The sequence below is a fragment of the Penicillium canescens genome (genome assembly GCF_028828765.1).
Source record: "Penicillium canescens strain IBT 15451 chromosome Unknown utg000003l_segment0_segment0, whole genome shotgun sequence".
Taxonomy (NCBI): domain Eukaryota; kingdom Fungi; phylum Ascomycota; class Eurotiomycetes; order Eurotiales; family Aspergillaceae; genus Penicillium; species Penicillium canescens.
The window spans coordinates 5,573,866-5,588,367 of NW_026703965.1; the positions used below are offsets into that span (position 1 = coordinate 5,573,866).

Sequence of the window (14,502 nt, forward strand, 5' to 3'; positions counted from 1 at the left end):
GGCACACGCTCAGGAGAAGGTCCAACCCACAAGCAATGCAAATTTACGCTTCTGTTGACGGTATCCAAAAATATGGTTTCTCTTGAAGGATCTGGGTGTTCTGTCCTTGAGACTATTACAATGTATGCATACTACTAATAGAACGTCTTCGTACGAGATCGTTGTTGAAGATTGAATTGGAGCCGAGCTTGATTCGGCCGAACTACTGACACACTTTGTCTACTACCGAGATGTCTTTTAGTTGCGCCAGGTGTTCGTCCGAAGCCGAGAGACATAAACAGACTATTTATTTCGTATCGTGAAAAGGGGCAATGTTTATCCTGTTATATCACCGTTTTGCAAAATTGGTCAACAATGGACAAGCAAACCATCGACTCAGAGAAGCACACGATGGCCGAAGACCATCCGCGGCGTTCGCGTACCCTCCTTGAGTCAAGTTCAGAAGGAGGCGACATGGATGTCGCCAGCCACGACGCAAAAGCTCAGGCCGCTGATGAATATCCGCATGGTGCCCGCCTGGCTGCTGTTGTGTTGTCACTCATGCTGGGCATGTTTTTGGTGGCACTCGACAACGTCAGTTCCCCGTGTCCGCGATGCACCACACAGCTGACCAAGGCTATCAACAGACCATCCTCGGCACGGCCATTCCCAAAATAACGGACGAATTCCATGACCTCAACAGAGTATCGTGGTACGGGTCAGCCTATTTGATGACATATGGCAGTGGTCAGTTCTATGGACACATTCGTTTCTGGATGACATGTTGACCTTTCATGCAGAGCGGCTCCTTTCTTCTTTCTTCCCATCTACAAATCCTTGGATACTTGGCCGTAAAGCCACCTGAATACGAAATGGCTAATTATTACAGGCTTTCAATCAACCTGGGGAAAGTTTTACAAGTACTTTCCAATCAAGCTTTGGTTTCTCGTTGCCGTGTTCATTTTTGAAGTGGGCAGCCTCATCTGCGCCGTGGCTCAAGACCCTACAACTCTCATAGCCGGCCGGGCTATCGCTGGCTTCGGCGGATCCGGAGTTGGCGTGGGAGTTTTCACGATTATCGGGTTCGCTGCACCTCCTGAGAAACGTCCACAGCTTTTGGGCTTTACCGGAGCAACTTACGGCATCGCCGCAGTCTTGGGCCCGCTCATCGGCGGCGCTTTCACTGAAAAAGTGTCATGGCGTTGGGTAAGATGAGATGAGTGCCATTGGAATATCAGGGCTATCACTGACCACTGAATAGTGCTTCTACATCAACCTGCCCATCGGAGGACTAGCTGCCGGGATGATCTTCATGCTCTTCAAGGCCCCAAGTAGCGCAGCCCCGGCAAAGGCTACACCTAAAGAGAAGCTCTTACAAATGGACCTCGTCGGTGGAGCCCTTATGATGGGCTTAATCATTTCATATATCCTGGCGCTGCAGTATGGCGGCCAAACACATTCCTGGAAGAGCAGCCAGGTTATAGGACTGCTGGTCGGCTTTGTTGTGATCGTTCTGGTCTTTGTGGCTTGGGAAATCTACCAGAAGGAACGTGCAATGATTGTTCCACGACTGGTAAGCCATGATGCAAGTCCTATCCTGCTCTGACATGAACTAATAGCGAAATGGCTGCAGTTCATGAAACGCTACATTTCTGTGGGCTCCATATTCATGTTCTTTTTCGGCGGCGCCTACTTCAATATCCTTTACTATCTTCCGATCTATTTTCAGAGCGTCTACAACAGCAGTCCAATCGGATCTGGTCTCAAAATGCTCGCACTCATCATCCCGCTAACCCTCGCTGCCATCGTGCAGGGATTTGCGCTGTCCAAAATCGGCATCGTACCCCTGTTTTGGATCATTGGTGGATTTTTGGGAACCGTCGGCTGCGGCCTATTCTATACTTTTGATACTGAAACATCTGCTGGCAAGTGGATTGGGTATCAGATTCTTGTTGGGTTCAGCGCGGGCTGGACGTTCCAGATTGCCATGTCAAACGCGCAAGTCCATGCTTCACCGGAGGACATGTCGCAGGCCACAGCTATTGTCAATTGTGAGTTCTTGATTTACTGTAGCTTACACGAGATGTCTTCTAACAGTAGTGCCAGTCTTCATGACCGTTGGCGGAGCTTTCTTTCTCTCAGCAGCACAATGCGCCTTCAACAATCAGCTGATTGAGACACTTGCCATAAAACTCCCCGAGATCGACCCGGCGGTAGCTATTGGGACCGGTGCAACACAAATCCGCGAAGCCTTTACGGCCTCGCAAGTTTCCGTCATCATCGACGCGTACATGGTTGGTCTTAAAGCTGTCTTTGCGATTACAATTGCTGCCTTTGGTGTCGCCACTGTCATTGGCTTCTTTGGCAGCTGGAAGAAGCTCCACGGTGATGAGCTGAAGAAGGCGGCCGGTGGCGCTGCATGATCGCCTCCGGATCGTTGGCGTGTCTGCTAGGAGCCAGAAGCTCGGTGGTGTGTTTAGAATGATGGGCGATCACGTTGGGTGGAGGAGGGCGGCATTCCGCGACTCACGTTGTCGGGTCTAGAGTTCTACAGTTGCCTGGCGTTCAGTATACAGACTGTGGGCCAGTCGGGTGTATCAGATGTATTAGATAGACCTTTTAATAAAGCCCTGCCGCGTACCTACTTGTTTATCGGAGCAAATACCCTCGCAAAATTTGAACGGACCAACAAATCCCCATTCTGACCAAAGTCGCTGATCGCTGATATCTGTTACTCTGCCAGTACGCGAAGGTCAAGTTGCTGGTGTACAAAGGATGGTCAAACCACCGTTGTAGTGGGGGAATGGCTCGCTACATGAAATAGCTGGAATGGCTGAAATAGCGGTCTATATGATGACTCAGGATTTATGTGATATATAAGACTTCCTAGCTTATAGGATGCCAATCCAGCAGCATTTCTCTTCTACTATCACCTCTAGGTGTTCTCCCCTCTATACCTCCTCCTACCCCTAATGGCCGTCTGGTTCGCAGACAGGCAGGCAGGGTTTAGTTCACCTCTAGGGTTCCCCTCTTACCATGTAATTTATCAATTTCTTTTATCAACAGTAAATAAGCCGTATGTACCATGAATTATATTTATTGCGGTAAATCGTCAACCCTACCGTCAACTGGTTACACTGCCGTTCCTAATTGGGCTGCACACGCCGGGCTTATTCTAATGACTGCCTAGTCACCCTTTTTGTTACGGGTGGGTTTTGGGCGATCGATGACTGCCAGCATGAGCCGAAGATTGAGGCAAACAAGATTGATCATTCCTCCATTGAAATCTTAACGAAAAGTATGAAAATAAGCACGAATAATCTTCCGTAAGCACTGATAATCTCCGGTAAGCACCAATATCCATAATGCTGACCGAGGTAATCTAGATTAGTTTCCATATTAGGGCCCATTAAACAAAGTCCAACCACGGAGGCTCTTATAGCTTCCACATCACCCAACTGCGATTAAATAGAATATTCAGTATTCATATTATTGTATCTCGAAGATGGCGATTCCTCAATCTTGTACCGTTCTCGTAGCAGGTGGTGGTCCTGGAGGTTCTTATACCGCGGCTGCTCTCGCACGTGAAGGTGTCGATGTTGTCTTGCTCGAAGCAGATAGCCACCCCCGGTATGGATCCGTGTGCCTGACCTCACATATTGCCCGCTTGGGCACCTAACTTGTGCAGATACCACATCGGAGAGAGCCTGCTCCCTTCAATGAGATATTTACTGCGTTTTATCGATCTGGAAGACACTTTTGAACAGCATGGATTCCAGAAGAAGGTGAGATGGCCACCAAGGGGACGAAGGGAACACTTATATCTCTCGTGCAAATTCAGATAGGCTGACTCGTGGATGAAGCTCGGTGCATTTTTCAAGCTCAACGCAAAGAGTGCGGGATGTTAGTAGAGCGAATTAACCTTAATGATGTGTGGAGCTACGCTCTAATGTAACCACCACAGACACAGACTTCATCCGGGCTAACGGTCCTAATGGATACTCTTGGAACGTGGTAAGGTCTGAATCGGACGAGATTCTTTTTCGCCATGCCGCAAAGAGTGGTGCAAAGACATTCGAGAATGTCTCGTTGCAGTCGGTAAATTTCGAGTCTTATAAGAACGACAAGTTCACCAGCCAACACAAATTGGCCAACCCTGGACGACCTGGTTCGGCCGAATGGAAGACGAAAGATGGTTGTTCTGGTACCATCTCGTTCGATTATCTGGTGGATGCCACGGGTCGAATTGGTGTGCTGTCGACCAAGTACCTCAAGAATCGCAAGTTCAACGAAAGCTTCAGAAACATTGCTATGTGGGGGTACTTCAAGGGTAATATTCCACCAAATCCAGGAACAGATCGCGAAAATCAGCCCATATCTGAAGGCATGAGAGGTGAGTCCGTCAAGTATATGCAAATCTTGCTTGCTGGTCGCTGACCGGGTAATCGTGTATGACCATATGTAGATGGATCAGGCTGGGTGTGGATGCTGCCTTTACACAATGGCACAGTATCAATCGGAGCTGTTGTTCGAAGAGACATTTTCCTTGCCAAGAAGAAGGCCTTGCCGGAAGGGACAACGGAGGCTCAGACCCTGGCGAGCTTCGTCGAACTCTGCCCGACGATATCATCCTATTTGGAACCAGCTGAACTAGCTTCTGGTATCAGGCAAGCCACAGATTATTCCTACAGTGCCAGTGCGTATGCCGGTCCACACTTCCGTATTGTTGGCGATGCGGGTTGTTTCATTGATCCCTTTTTCTCGTCTGGTCATCATCTGGCCCTGTCGAGTGCCCTAGCAGCGGCGACGTCCATCAATGCATCCATTCGGGGAGACTGCAACGAATTCGACGCCTCCAGATGGTACTCGAAAAAGGTTGACGAAGGATACACGTTATTCCTTGTTGTGGTAATGGCTGCTCTCAAGCAAATCCGCATGCAGGAACAACCGATCCTGTCTGACCTTGATGAGGAAGGCTTTGATCGAGCATTCGCGATCCTCAGGCCAGGTGAGATTACCATGCGACTTCCATTGCCCTGCGTCGCTCTCTCCACCCATATTATTTGTATATTACGATGCTAACAGTTCTAAATTTTGACAGTCATCCAAGGAGCAGCAGACAAGGAAACGGCACTGAAGGCTACCGGCGAGTCAATCACCGAAACTATCGACCTCTGCCTTAATGCGCTCAACGACCTGCACGATACGGAGCTACAAAGAAAGTTGACCAACATTGTGGAGGCAAAAGGCACACCCGAGCAAGAACGCCTGCTCGGGAAACTTTCGCCGGAGGAGACGGCAGCCCTTCAGCGCATGCGTGCCATGCATTCAATTCTTCCCATGGGTGAGCTCAAGGATTTCGAGAACAGCAATATAGACGGTCTGAAAGCTAGACTCGAGTGTGGGAGTCTAGGACTTGAGCGTGGGAGTCTAGGGCTCTGTCGTGATGGCACAGGGGATTTCCAAATGTAGATTAGAGCCGTTTTCTTCTCGGAATTCAGGAAGCCATCTAGGTCTACAGTAGTGATTTATATACACGAACAGGAGCACTCGAAGGTGGAAGAGAAAGCTTCGTGGTATTCTCGTATACATGACACCCTACATTTGATGCTGATCTATTGATACCAAAGTAACTGTGTAGTGATATTTGTGATTGATCACGAAGAACTAAACGAAGTACATCAATGAGAGACCCATATATCCTTTGGTCATATACCCTATCCATAGACATAAGTTAGTATACACCATATACAAGATACCGTAGTCTAGTCCGTATATTCATTCTACATCGAGAGGATAAATTATGGAGGATTTCCACCTCCAGCGCATTGCCTCGCAGCGTTGCAAGAGTGGGCGGAGAAGAGGAGGACTACGGCGACAAGCTTGCCAGTGTTGCCGGCGGAAATGACGAAATTATCGATTAACAGTGATTTGGAAGTTCATGATGATGAAATAACAGCGACTTGTTTTGTGCTGATATTGAATCTGCGTTGGCTGGTGGTGGAGTTGGTGGTTTACGTGTTACTCAGCCTTGGAGTTGTTGCATTTGGTATACGTATCAAATTACTATTGATCAAATCGGAGGTACAAGTATTCATAGCTAGATTACTACCGCAGCTGAGTACCTACGGTTTTGCGGATCGACTGGTCGTTTGGGAAGCAAAGACCCCAATAAGGCGCGCAGGTAAGCAAAGTAAGCAGTTCATATGCTGTAGTAATCTATTATATGCTGACATGTAAGAGCCGATAGACAAATGCTGTGTAACCGATACATAGAGCTTGACGCCATTTAAATACTCGCAGTATTAGAAGCCCTATGCCTGTTAAAGTCTGGGATCACATATTATACCTTCTCAATAAGCGAAGCAAATATTGTCCCAATGGTTTCAGCAAAAGTCTTGTATTTTTCGGGAGAAATTCCGCAGGGAGACCCAGAGGGCGATCAAAGAACCCTATTCAGAAAGCTAAAGCTGCTCAGCAAAGAACAAGATCATGTGGTTTTGGCATCATTGCTAGAGTGCGTGACACTGGCATTGAAGGACGAGTGTAGCCGACTAAGCCATCTCCACCGAGACATGATCCCGCCTTTTGAAAGCGTCCTCGATTTGACAGATCATGTTGTGCAATTAAGAAAGACGCCACTCGGTGGGGCCATCGAGCGAGTTTTGGTGTTGGTTTTTCAATTGGGAAGCTTTGTTGCGTAGGTTTCACCCAGACATCCAAATGGTGATAAAAGGCTCACCAATATTCTGGCAGATATCATGAGGCTCATCCACTGGAGTACAATTTCACAGCGGTCAGCACCTCACTCATCGGAAGGGGCTCGGGTCTACTCTCGGCAGCTGCAATCGGTCTCTCACCTAGCATTTTGATGATACCAAGTATCGCCAAAGATATCGCCCGAATCTCGTTTCGTTTTGGTCTGGTTGTCGATCAAGTTTGTCGATCGTTGGAGGTTTCTCACGATGAGATCAATGCCGACGGCGCCTGGGTATATTGTGTCCACGGAATGGGTGAGAAAGACGCGCGTGATGCGGTAAACCAATTCAACGAAGACAAAGTGAGCGCAGAACTGGGACTGATGTTGTTGGCGATATGCTAAGGAATGCAATAGGCATATCCTCCAACCAATGGCGCGTCTGTCTTCAACGTCGATAACGCCGGAAGCTCGGTCAGCATAGGTGGACCACCAACAACGCTGAAGTCGCTTTTCTCCGAGTCTAATGACTTTAAGAAGACGAAGAATGTGGCGATGAGGAAAATCCAGGGTATGTGGCATACGGACAGAGTGTATGGCATGGAACACGTCGGGCAAGTCGTCCCAAAGATTGAATCCACACGGGAGCTGCACATTCCGTTAATATCGCCTGTGAGCGGAGAGCCGTTTAGGGAGACAGAGGCCGGCCCCCTGCTCGAACAGATTATGGAAGAGATATTGACCGAGAGGGTGCGGTGGGACATGGTTATTCACACTGTCGGCAAGCAACTGGAGCAGCTGATGCCCAAATCTGCGCAACTGATTAGCATACTGCCATCGCACTATAACCAGAACATGCTGGAACGCTGGCAGATGGAGTTGCCCAACGCGGCCGTGTCAGACCTCCCTATGGTGCCAGCTGTGTTGGATCTTGTTCTCGGAAAAAGCCCGCCAAAGGACACAAGATCGTCGAAGATTGCTGTCGTAGGCATGGCATGTCGTTTTCCAGGCGCAGACACCACCGAAGGATTCTGGGAGCGGTTGATGCAGGGGCAGGACATGCACCGCCATGTTCCTCCCGATCGATTTGACGTCGAAACACACGTAGATCCCACCGGAAAACGACAGAACACGTCGAAGACTTCTTACGGTTGCTTTGTTGATAATCCGGGGTTATTCGATGCTATGTTCTTCGGCATGTCACCCAGAGAAGCTGAACAAACGGATCCAATGCAACGTCTGGCCTTGGTGACGGCATACGAAGCTCTGGAGAACGCCGGGTATGTCGATGGTCGAGGCATCATCCATCGCAAGCGCGTTGGCACCTTTTACGGCCAAGCCAGTGACGACTATCGCGAAGTCAACTCTGGACAGGAAGTAGGCACTTATTTTATTCCCGGTGGATGCAGGGCATTTGGTCCAGGACGTATCAACTACTTTCTCAATTTCTGGGGCCCTAGCTTTAGTGTCGACACGGCTTGCTCTTCGAGTTTGGCAGCTATTCAAGCCGCGTGCTCATCACTGTGGAGTGGAGATGTTGACATGGCCATTACTGTGAGTTTGTGGATTCACACCAACGCCCATCAAATTGTAAGCGCTAATAAGATCGTGATTCTCACATTAGGGAGGGATGAATATCCTCACTAACTCTGATGTCTATGCTGGGCTCAGCCAAGGCCACTTTCTCTCCCCTACTGGCGGCTGTAAGACATGGGATGAGGGAGCGGACGGATACTGCAGATCCGGTATGTCGTCGCCCTTTTACCTTTAGCACTACGTGATCTTCAAGATGTCCACTGACCGACATTGCTGAACAGATGGAGTCGGAAGCGTGGTTCTGAAGCGGCTCGAGGATGCAGAAGTCGACAACGATAATATACTCGCGGTAGTCCTATCGGCGGCTACTTCTCATTCGGCGGAGGCCGTTTCGATCACGCATCCTCACGACGCGGCGCAAGCTCTGTTGTACGACCAGATTGTCCGACGAGCTGGGATTGACCCCCTGGAGGTTGGTTACGTTGAGATGCATGGCACCGGGACACAAGCCGGTGATCCTACCGAGATGAGATCTGTGACCAGTGTGTTCGCGCCTCCACGTCTTCATGGACATAGGCCGATGCCACTGCATGTGGGCTCAGTCAAAGCCAATATGGGCCATGGGGAGGCTGCTGCGGGAATCATGGCTTTCGTCAAGACCATGTTAGTCTTCCAGAATGGCATCATTCCGCCTCATATCGGCGTGAAGACAGCTTTGAATCCTGCACTACCAGACTTGGGCAAGATGGGCGTCGTGATTCCATTTAAAGCCGTCAATTGGGGCCCGGCTGCTGCGCAGAAGAGGCTGGCCATGGTCAATAACTTTGGCGCCGCTGGAGGTAACACGGCCATGATTATCGAAGAGGCCAGCCCAAGGCCACGGTTATGCCAGGACACACGAGAAGCTCATGCCATTACGATTTCAGCAAAGACGGCTCAATCTCTCAGCTTGAATATCAAGCGGCTTGTCGAGTATATTGAAATTTCGCAAGACTTATCTCTTGCCGATATTGCATACACACTCTCGGCCAGGAGACGTCACTACGAATACAGAAAATCCGTTGTAGTAAGATCCTTGGCCGAGGCTGTCAAACAGCTTCAACCGCACGTCGAAACTGCTATCGCTCAGACTCCGACCTTAGTGAAACGACCCCCCGTCGCTTTTGCTTTTGCTGGCCAAGGCACTTTCTATGTGGGAATTGCAGCGCAGATTTACCGGGACTCTCCCTTCTTCCGCTCGCAGCTCGATCAGTTTGACAGTCTTGTACGTCGCCAGAACTTTCCATCCTTCCTACCTGCCATCGATAGAACGTGTTCTCGCGAAGACCTACCAACCTCCTCCATACATCTCGCTATCGTATGTGTTGAAGTTGCGCTCGCTCGACTATGCATGGCGTTTGGTATTAAGCCATGTGCCGTCATTGGACACAGCCTGGGCGAATATGCCGCACTGGCCGTGGCTGGTGTGCTGTCCGACAGTGACACAGTCTTCCTCGTCGGGACACGAGCAACCATTCTAGAGTCGAACTGCTCACCTGGCACCCATGGCATGGTCTCCGTTCGGACCTCAGTGGCCAATATTTTACATGAAGCGGATGGCTCGCCAGTCGAAGTAGCTTGTATCAACGGCCCTAATGAGACTGTAATTGGCGGTACTGTCGAGCATCTGGAGGCTTTTTCGGCTCGTCTGTCCAAAGCAGGGTACAGGACGACGCGTCTGGATGTACCACATGCGTATCATACGGCTCAGATGGACAATGTCGTCCATAATCTCAGTCGCCAAACCCAAGGGATTGTTTACAACACACCCAGAATTCCCATTATGTCCCCACGAGACTCAACTGTCATCGAGACAGGCGCTAACATTGATTCGTCGTATTTGACCACGTCCCTAAGAAAGACGGTCGACTTCGCTGGAGCTCTCAATGCAGCGTCAGAAGCTGGCGTGGTCTCGAAATCCACCGTCTGGCTTGAGCTGGGTCATCATCCCGTATGCAGCGGTTTCATCAGCCGTACACTCGCCGACGCTCGTCTAGCATGTTCAACCCTACAGCGAGACACCGACAATTGGACGTCTTTGGTGAAGATGCTGAGCAGTCTATACGAGGTTGGTGTCAACATCGACTGGAATGAATACCATCGTCCATTTGAGCACGCACTTCGACTTGCCTCCGTGCCGACCTATGCTTGGAACAACAAGAACTATTGGATCCAGTACCGAGGGGATTGGAATTTGTCCAAGGGCCAGATTTTACCGGAGCCGGCACTTCCCGTTGCTAGCAGATTTCGAACATCAAGCATCCAACGACTCTATTCCGAAAATTACGACTTATTGACAGCACAAGTCTTGGGCGAATGCAATATGACCGATCCGTCGCTCAAGGATGTGATCGAAGGGCATGGAATGAATGGTTATGGTGTTGCTTCGTCCGTAAGTTGATAACAAACTCCTTTGTTCAAATATTCTAACCTGTGATAGTTCCTTCATGCCGACATGGCATTTACACTGGCCCAAAGGATCAAAGGAAAAGCTTTCTCGTCGACCTTCAGTGGAATGGGCATCAATGTGGCCAACTTCGAGTATCACGATCCGGTAGTGAAAGATGCGAACTCCCTTGTTCCACATCCCATTCTTGTCAATGCTGAAGCCAACCTCGACAAGGGTGAAGTCCACATTAAGTGGTTCAACCCTGCCAATGACAAATGGTACTGCCATGCTACAGCTTACTATGAAGACTCTCTGACCTGGCTTTCCAATTGGGCTCGAACGACTAGGCTGGTTACCAGTCGGATTGACGCACTCAATGATATGTCAATTAAGGGTACGGCCAACAAACTCACCACCGACCTTGCATACACCCTCTTTGGGAAGCTAGTGGATTACTCTAGCATGTATCGCAACATGCAATCGGTCATACTCAAAGAAGACGAAGCCGTAGCCGAAGTCGTTCTCCCCGCAGACACCCAAGGAGACTGGGCTGTGCCACCGCATTTCATCGATGGTCTCGTATCTCTGTCCGGCTTTATTCTGAATGGTGGCACCCACTTTGACAACACCAACAACTTCTTCATCACGCCGTCATGGAAGTCCATGCGTTTTGCCAAGCCGTTGGCCCCTGGTGGTCGATATCTCGCATACGTGAGGATGATACCAGAGACTGTTGACGACAACAGCAAGCTTGGCTCTTACGTCGGTGATGTCTACATTCTACAGGATGGCGAAATTGTGGGCGTGGTCGAAGCCATCTTGTTCCGGCAGTGGCCGAGAGTGATGCTGAATCGGTTCTTCCGCCCAGCAGGGGCGGCTCCTCCTTCTCCTCCTACCGAAAAGAAGAGAGCTGCAGCTCCAAGTCCACTGCCATCTGCCACTTCTTTACAGGAAAAGGCCATGGCGACGGCGGTGGCCGCGAAAGTGACTGTTAGACGTCCTGCATCCGCCATAACTCCTCCACATTCTGGACCGATCAGTAAGTCTGGTGGTAGTCCAAAGATGATGCCTCAGCTCGATTACAATCTTCTAACTCCAAGAGGTTCGCCACCTCCGACTGGACGTATAGAAAAGACCGACAGCGACAGCGGCGACGATGAAGCTGATGGTGCTGCATCACGTGCTATAAACATATTGGCAGAAGAACTCGCTGTTGATATAGGCTTACTGACCGATGAGTGTGAAATTGCGGATATTGGGCTTGACTCGCTCATGTCGCTCGTTATCTCACAGAAGTTGCGAGAGAATCTTGGCATTGAGATTCGTGATGCGTTCTACCTCGAAGTGAAAACAATTGCGGATTTGAAGAACTTGGTCTCCTAAACAGATTGTCCGCTTGTTTTCTTCCCGTGTGTTATTAACCTTTGGAGGTATCGGTTACAAGGGCTCGATCGTGCTTTTCCGCTTGTTTTCTTCCCGTGTGTTATTAACCTTTGGAGGTATCGGTTACAAGGGCTCGATCGTGCTTTCGAAAAATGTCACAAATATCGTATGAATACTGCATGAAACCGGGTCTATAGATGATCCGACAGAATAGCTTACATAACTAAAATGGACCTATAAATAGCGAGAAATAGGGGTAATGGAAATACAGAGTCATGTACATCTCCAATTAGCCGGATACAGGACAAATCGCGACAAAAAGCACATCTGTAGCTGGTAGTAATCAAGGTACAATAAGAGCAATTCATATACACTGTGCTGAGGACTGTAGGGATCAGTGTGAAAAACAAATTGCATTTCAGAATTCCTAACTGCCTCGTTCCTCGCAACTTCTTCTCCTATCTTCACCTGTCACGTACAATTCCGATAAGTCTCTATGGCTAGAGCAGTTCATCTTACATAGGGAAAATCTTACCACCCCTCACCACGTCTCACTACCTTACGCATGATTTAGGGATTATTATGTTAGGAATGGCTTCAAAATATGCCTAAGTAGTTATAGTTTATAACAGCTAGTTTTTCTACATTTTGGCGGGCTTTTTGAGGTTATTAGGATTCAAGTATTTGATTTCTCTCTCCGTCTTAGGCCAGGCAGAATCAGATATAAAATTGGCAGGAACTACCCAAATTGGGGTCTTTAGCATTGATCCGTATAAGCTCGGGTATAGGCTGTCTCGTTCCAGATGGAAATAAGGAGTGTGAATTTTCCTTTCTCTAGTGACGTATGTGAGGCGCTTCCAGCGATGGGACGCGACGCATACCCCAATTTTATGGCTGCCATACGATTTCAATGAGGGACAGTCGAGAACTCTCAGGGTACCTAACATCTGCGACCCTGAAGCGCTGGTCTGACTGAGTAATGACTTCTTTCCATTCATCGACGTCACGAATCTGCAATTAAGATTCCCAGGTGAGAATGGAGAAAAATGTGTCGGTCCCTCTGGGTATACGTACCTTAGAGTTAAAAAGGGTCAACATGCCGAAATCAATGTTTCTGAAACACTCACAATCAGCATTGTCAAAAGAAACGGGTGCAATGAATCGTGTGGCTTACCGTTGATATCGCTCCACGCTCAAAGTCATCGTGCCAGCCGGAGGCATGATCTCGTCAAAGATGATGATCTTGGCACCAGGCTTCAGCGACGGGATCAAAGCTCTCAGGATGCGTTGGACATGGACATCGGGCCAGTTGTGCAAAACCCAGCGAAACATAAATCTGGGATCAACAAGGTCAACAGTTAGCACAAATTCAGACATCTGGTATATTGGTCTTCACGTACACGTCAGCATCCTTGACAGGCTGCTCGTTGAAAAAGTCATGAGGCATGAACGACACATTCCTGCCCTCTCGAACTTGTGCAGCTTCAAGTGCCCCGGGCAAGTCCTGGACCACTATCTCGAGCCCTGGGTACTCTTCGGCCATCGCAAAAGCCACGGCGCCCGTGGATCCGCCTAGGTCGACGAGTTTACCGTTCTGCAAATCATCCGGCCAGCTGTCGATAAGATGTTGTGGCGCGTACGCCTCATCTTGCTGGAATGCCCCCATGACGCCTGCAAATCTTCGAGCTTGCTCCGGGTGCTTCTCAATGTACTTGAACATGCCGGACTCGCCGTCTCCTTTGGCGAGCATGAAGCCCGTTTTGGCGGGGTCGTTGGCCGCGGGTTCTTTCCTCAAGGCTTCGGTCAGCCCAGCACTAGCAGGAAGCAAGACGTCCGTGGACAGGCCAGTCCAGTCTTTGATCAGTGGCTCCCGCGCCATGACCTTGGTGGTCGCCGTGTGCGCGACGTGACCCGGCCGTGGCTCGTAGAACATGTGGTAGGGCATGCCAGCCCGCAGGACCTGACGAAGAACGGACGCACCGACCTTGACAGTCTTGGAGAGCTCTTCGTACGACACGTCGCCTGTCATAGGAACCCGGTGGGCAATATCAAAGTCGCAGATGAATTGGGTCACGCCGAACATGGTCATGACTGCCCATCCAGGTACGAGACGAAGTTCGACGGGACCCGTTGCCAGGTCGCCCAACTCTAGGCTCGCATCGATAACGGCCCGTCGACATTGTTCCACATTGGGTGGGTATTTCACATCAAGCGGTGCATCAGGCCCTAAACTTAGGGGTGGTAAACCTTGTTCCTGACGATATACCTCGATTTTGGTAGTGCTGTCACTGATTATCTTCACCAAGTGGGAAGATCTACTTGTATTAGACACCATATTGTTACTGTGGCACTTGAAGCCAGACAAATGCTATTCAGATCATGCTGCGGAGAAGGTCTGGACGTGGTTTATATGAGACGTCTCCAATGGGAGCGATACATGATGTCATGGACGGAGTGAGCAAATCGAGCCAACTCAATT

At 49.5% G+C, this 14,502-nt stretch overlaps 4 protein-coding genes across 4 annotated transcripts; 3 read left to right on the top strand and 1 right to left on the bottom strand.

Annotated features, from left to right (window-relative positions):
- Positions 1 to 354: 354 nt before the first annotated feature.
- Positions 355 to 2,402, top strand: N7446_005367 (MDR family MFS transporter; the record flags this gene model as incomplete). The annotated part of the gene is made up of 6 exons (XM_058514115.1): positions 355 to 573; positions 627 to 726; positions 869 to 1,185; positions 1,241 to 1,552; positions 1,613 to 2,030; positions 2,086 to 2,402. 6 exons carry the CDS (start codon positions 355 to 357, stop codon positions 2,400 to 2,402), a joined length of 1,683 nt encoding a protein of 560 aa, XP_058375444.1.
- A 1,082-nt stretch (positions 2,403 to 3,484) lies between these two features.
- On the top strand, positions 3,485 to 5,451 carry N7446_005368 (uncharacterized protein; the record flags this gene model as incomplete). The annotated part of the gene is made up of 5 exons (XM_058514116.1): positions 3,485 to 3,609; positions 3,668 to 3,764; positions 4,039 to 4,372; positions 4,445 to 4,987; positions 5,081 to 5,451. The coding sequence occupies 5 exons, from the start codon at positions 3,485 to 3,487 to the stop codon at positions 5,449 to 5,451; spliced, it is 1,470 nt and encodes a 489-aa protein (XP_058375445.1).
- Positions 5,452 to 6,359: 908 nt separating this feature from the next.
- Positions 6,360 to 12,023, top strand: N7446_005369 (type I polyketide synthase; the record flags this gene model as incomplete). Its single annotated transcript, XM_058514117.1, has 6 exons — positions 6,360 to 6,679; positions 6,736 to 7,039; positions 7,094 to 8,230; positions 8,301 to 8,421; positions 8,494 to 10,643; positions 10,692 to 12,023. 6 exons carry the CDS (start codon positions 6,360 to 6,362, stop codon positions 12,021 to 12,023), a joined length of 5,364 nt encoding a protein of 1,787 aa, XP_058375446.1.
- An 888-nt stretch (positions 12,024 to 12,911) lies between these two features.
- On the bottom strand, positions 12,912 to 14,358 carry N7446_005370 (S-adenosyl-L-methionine-dependent methyltransferase; the record flags this gene model as incomplete). The annotated part of the gene is made up of 4 exons (XM_058514118.1): positions 12,912 to 13,034; positions 13,098 to 13,137; positions 13,198 to 13,359; positions 13,424 to 14,358. 4 exons carry the CDS (start codon positions 14,356 to 14,358, stop codon positions 12,912 to 12,914), a joined length of 1,260 nt encoding a protein of 419 aa, XP_058375447.1.
- Positions 14,359 to 14,502: the final 144 nt, after the last annotated feature.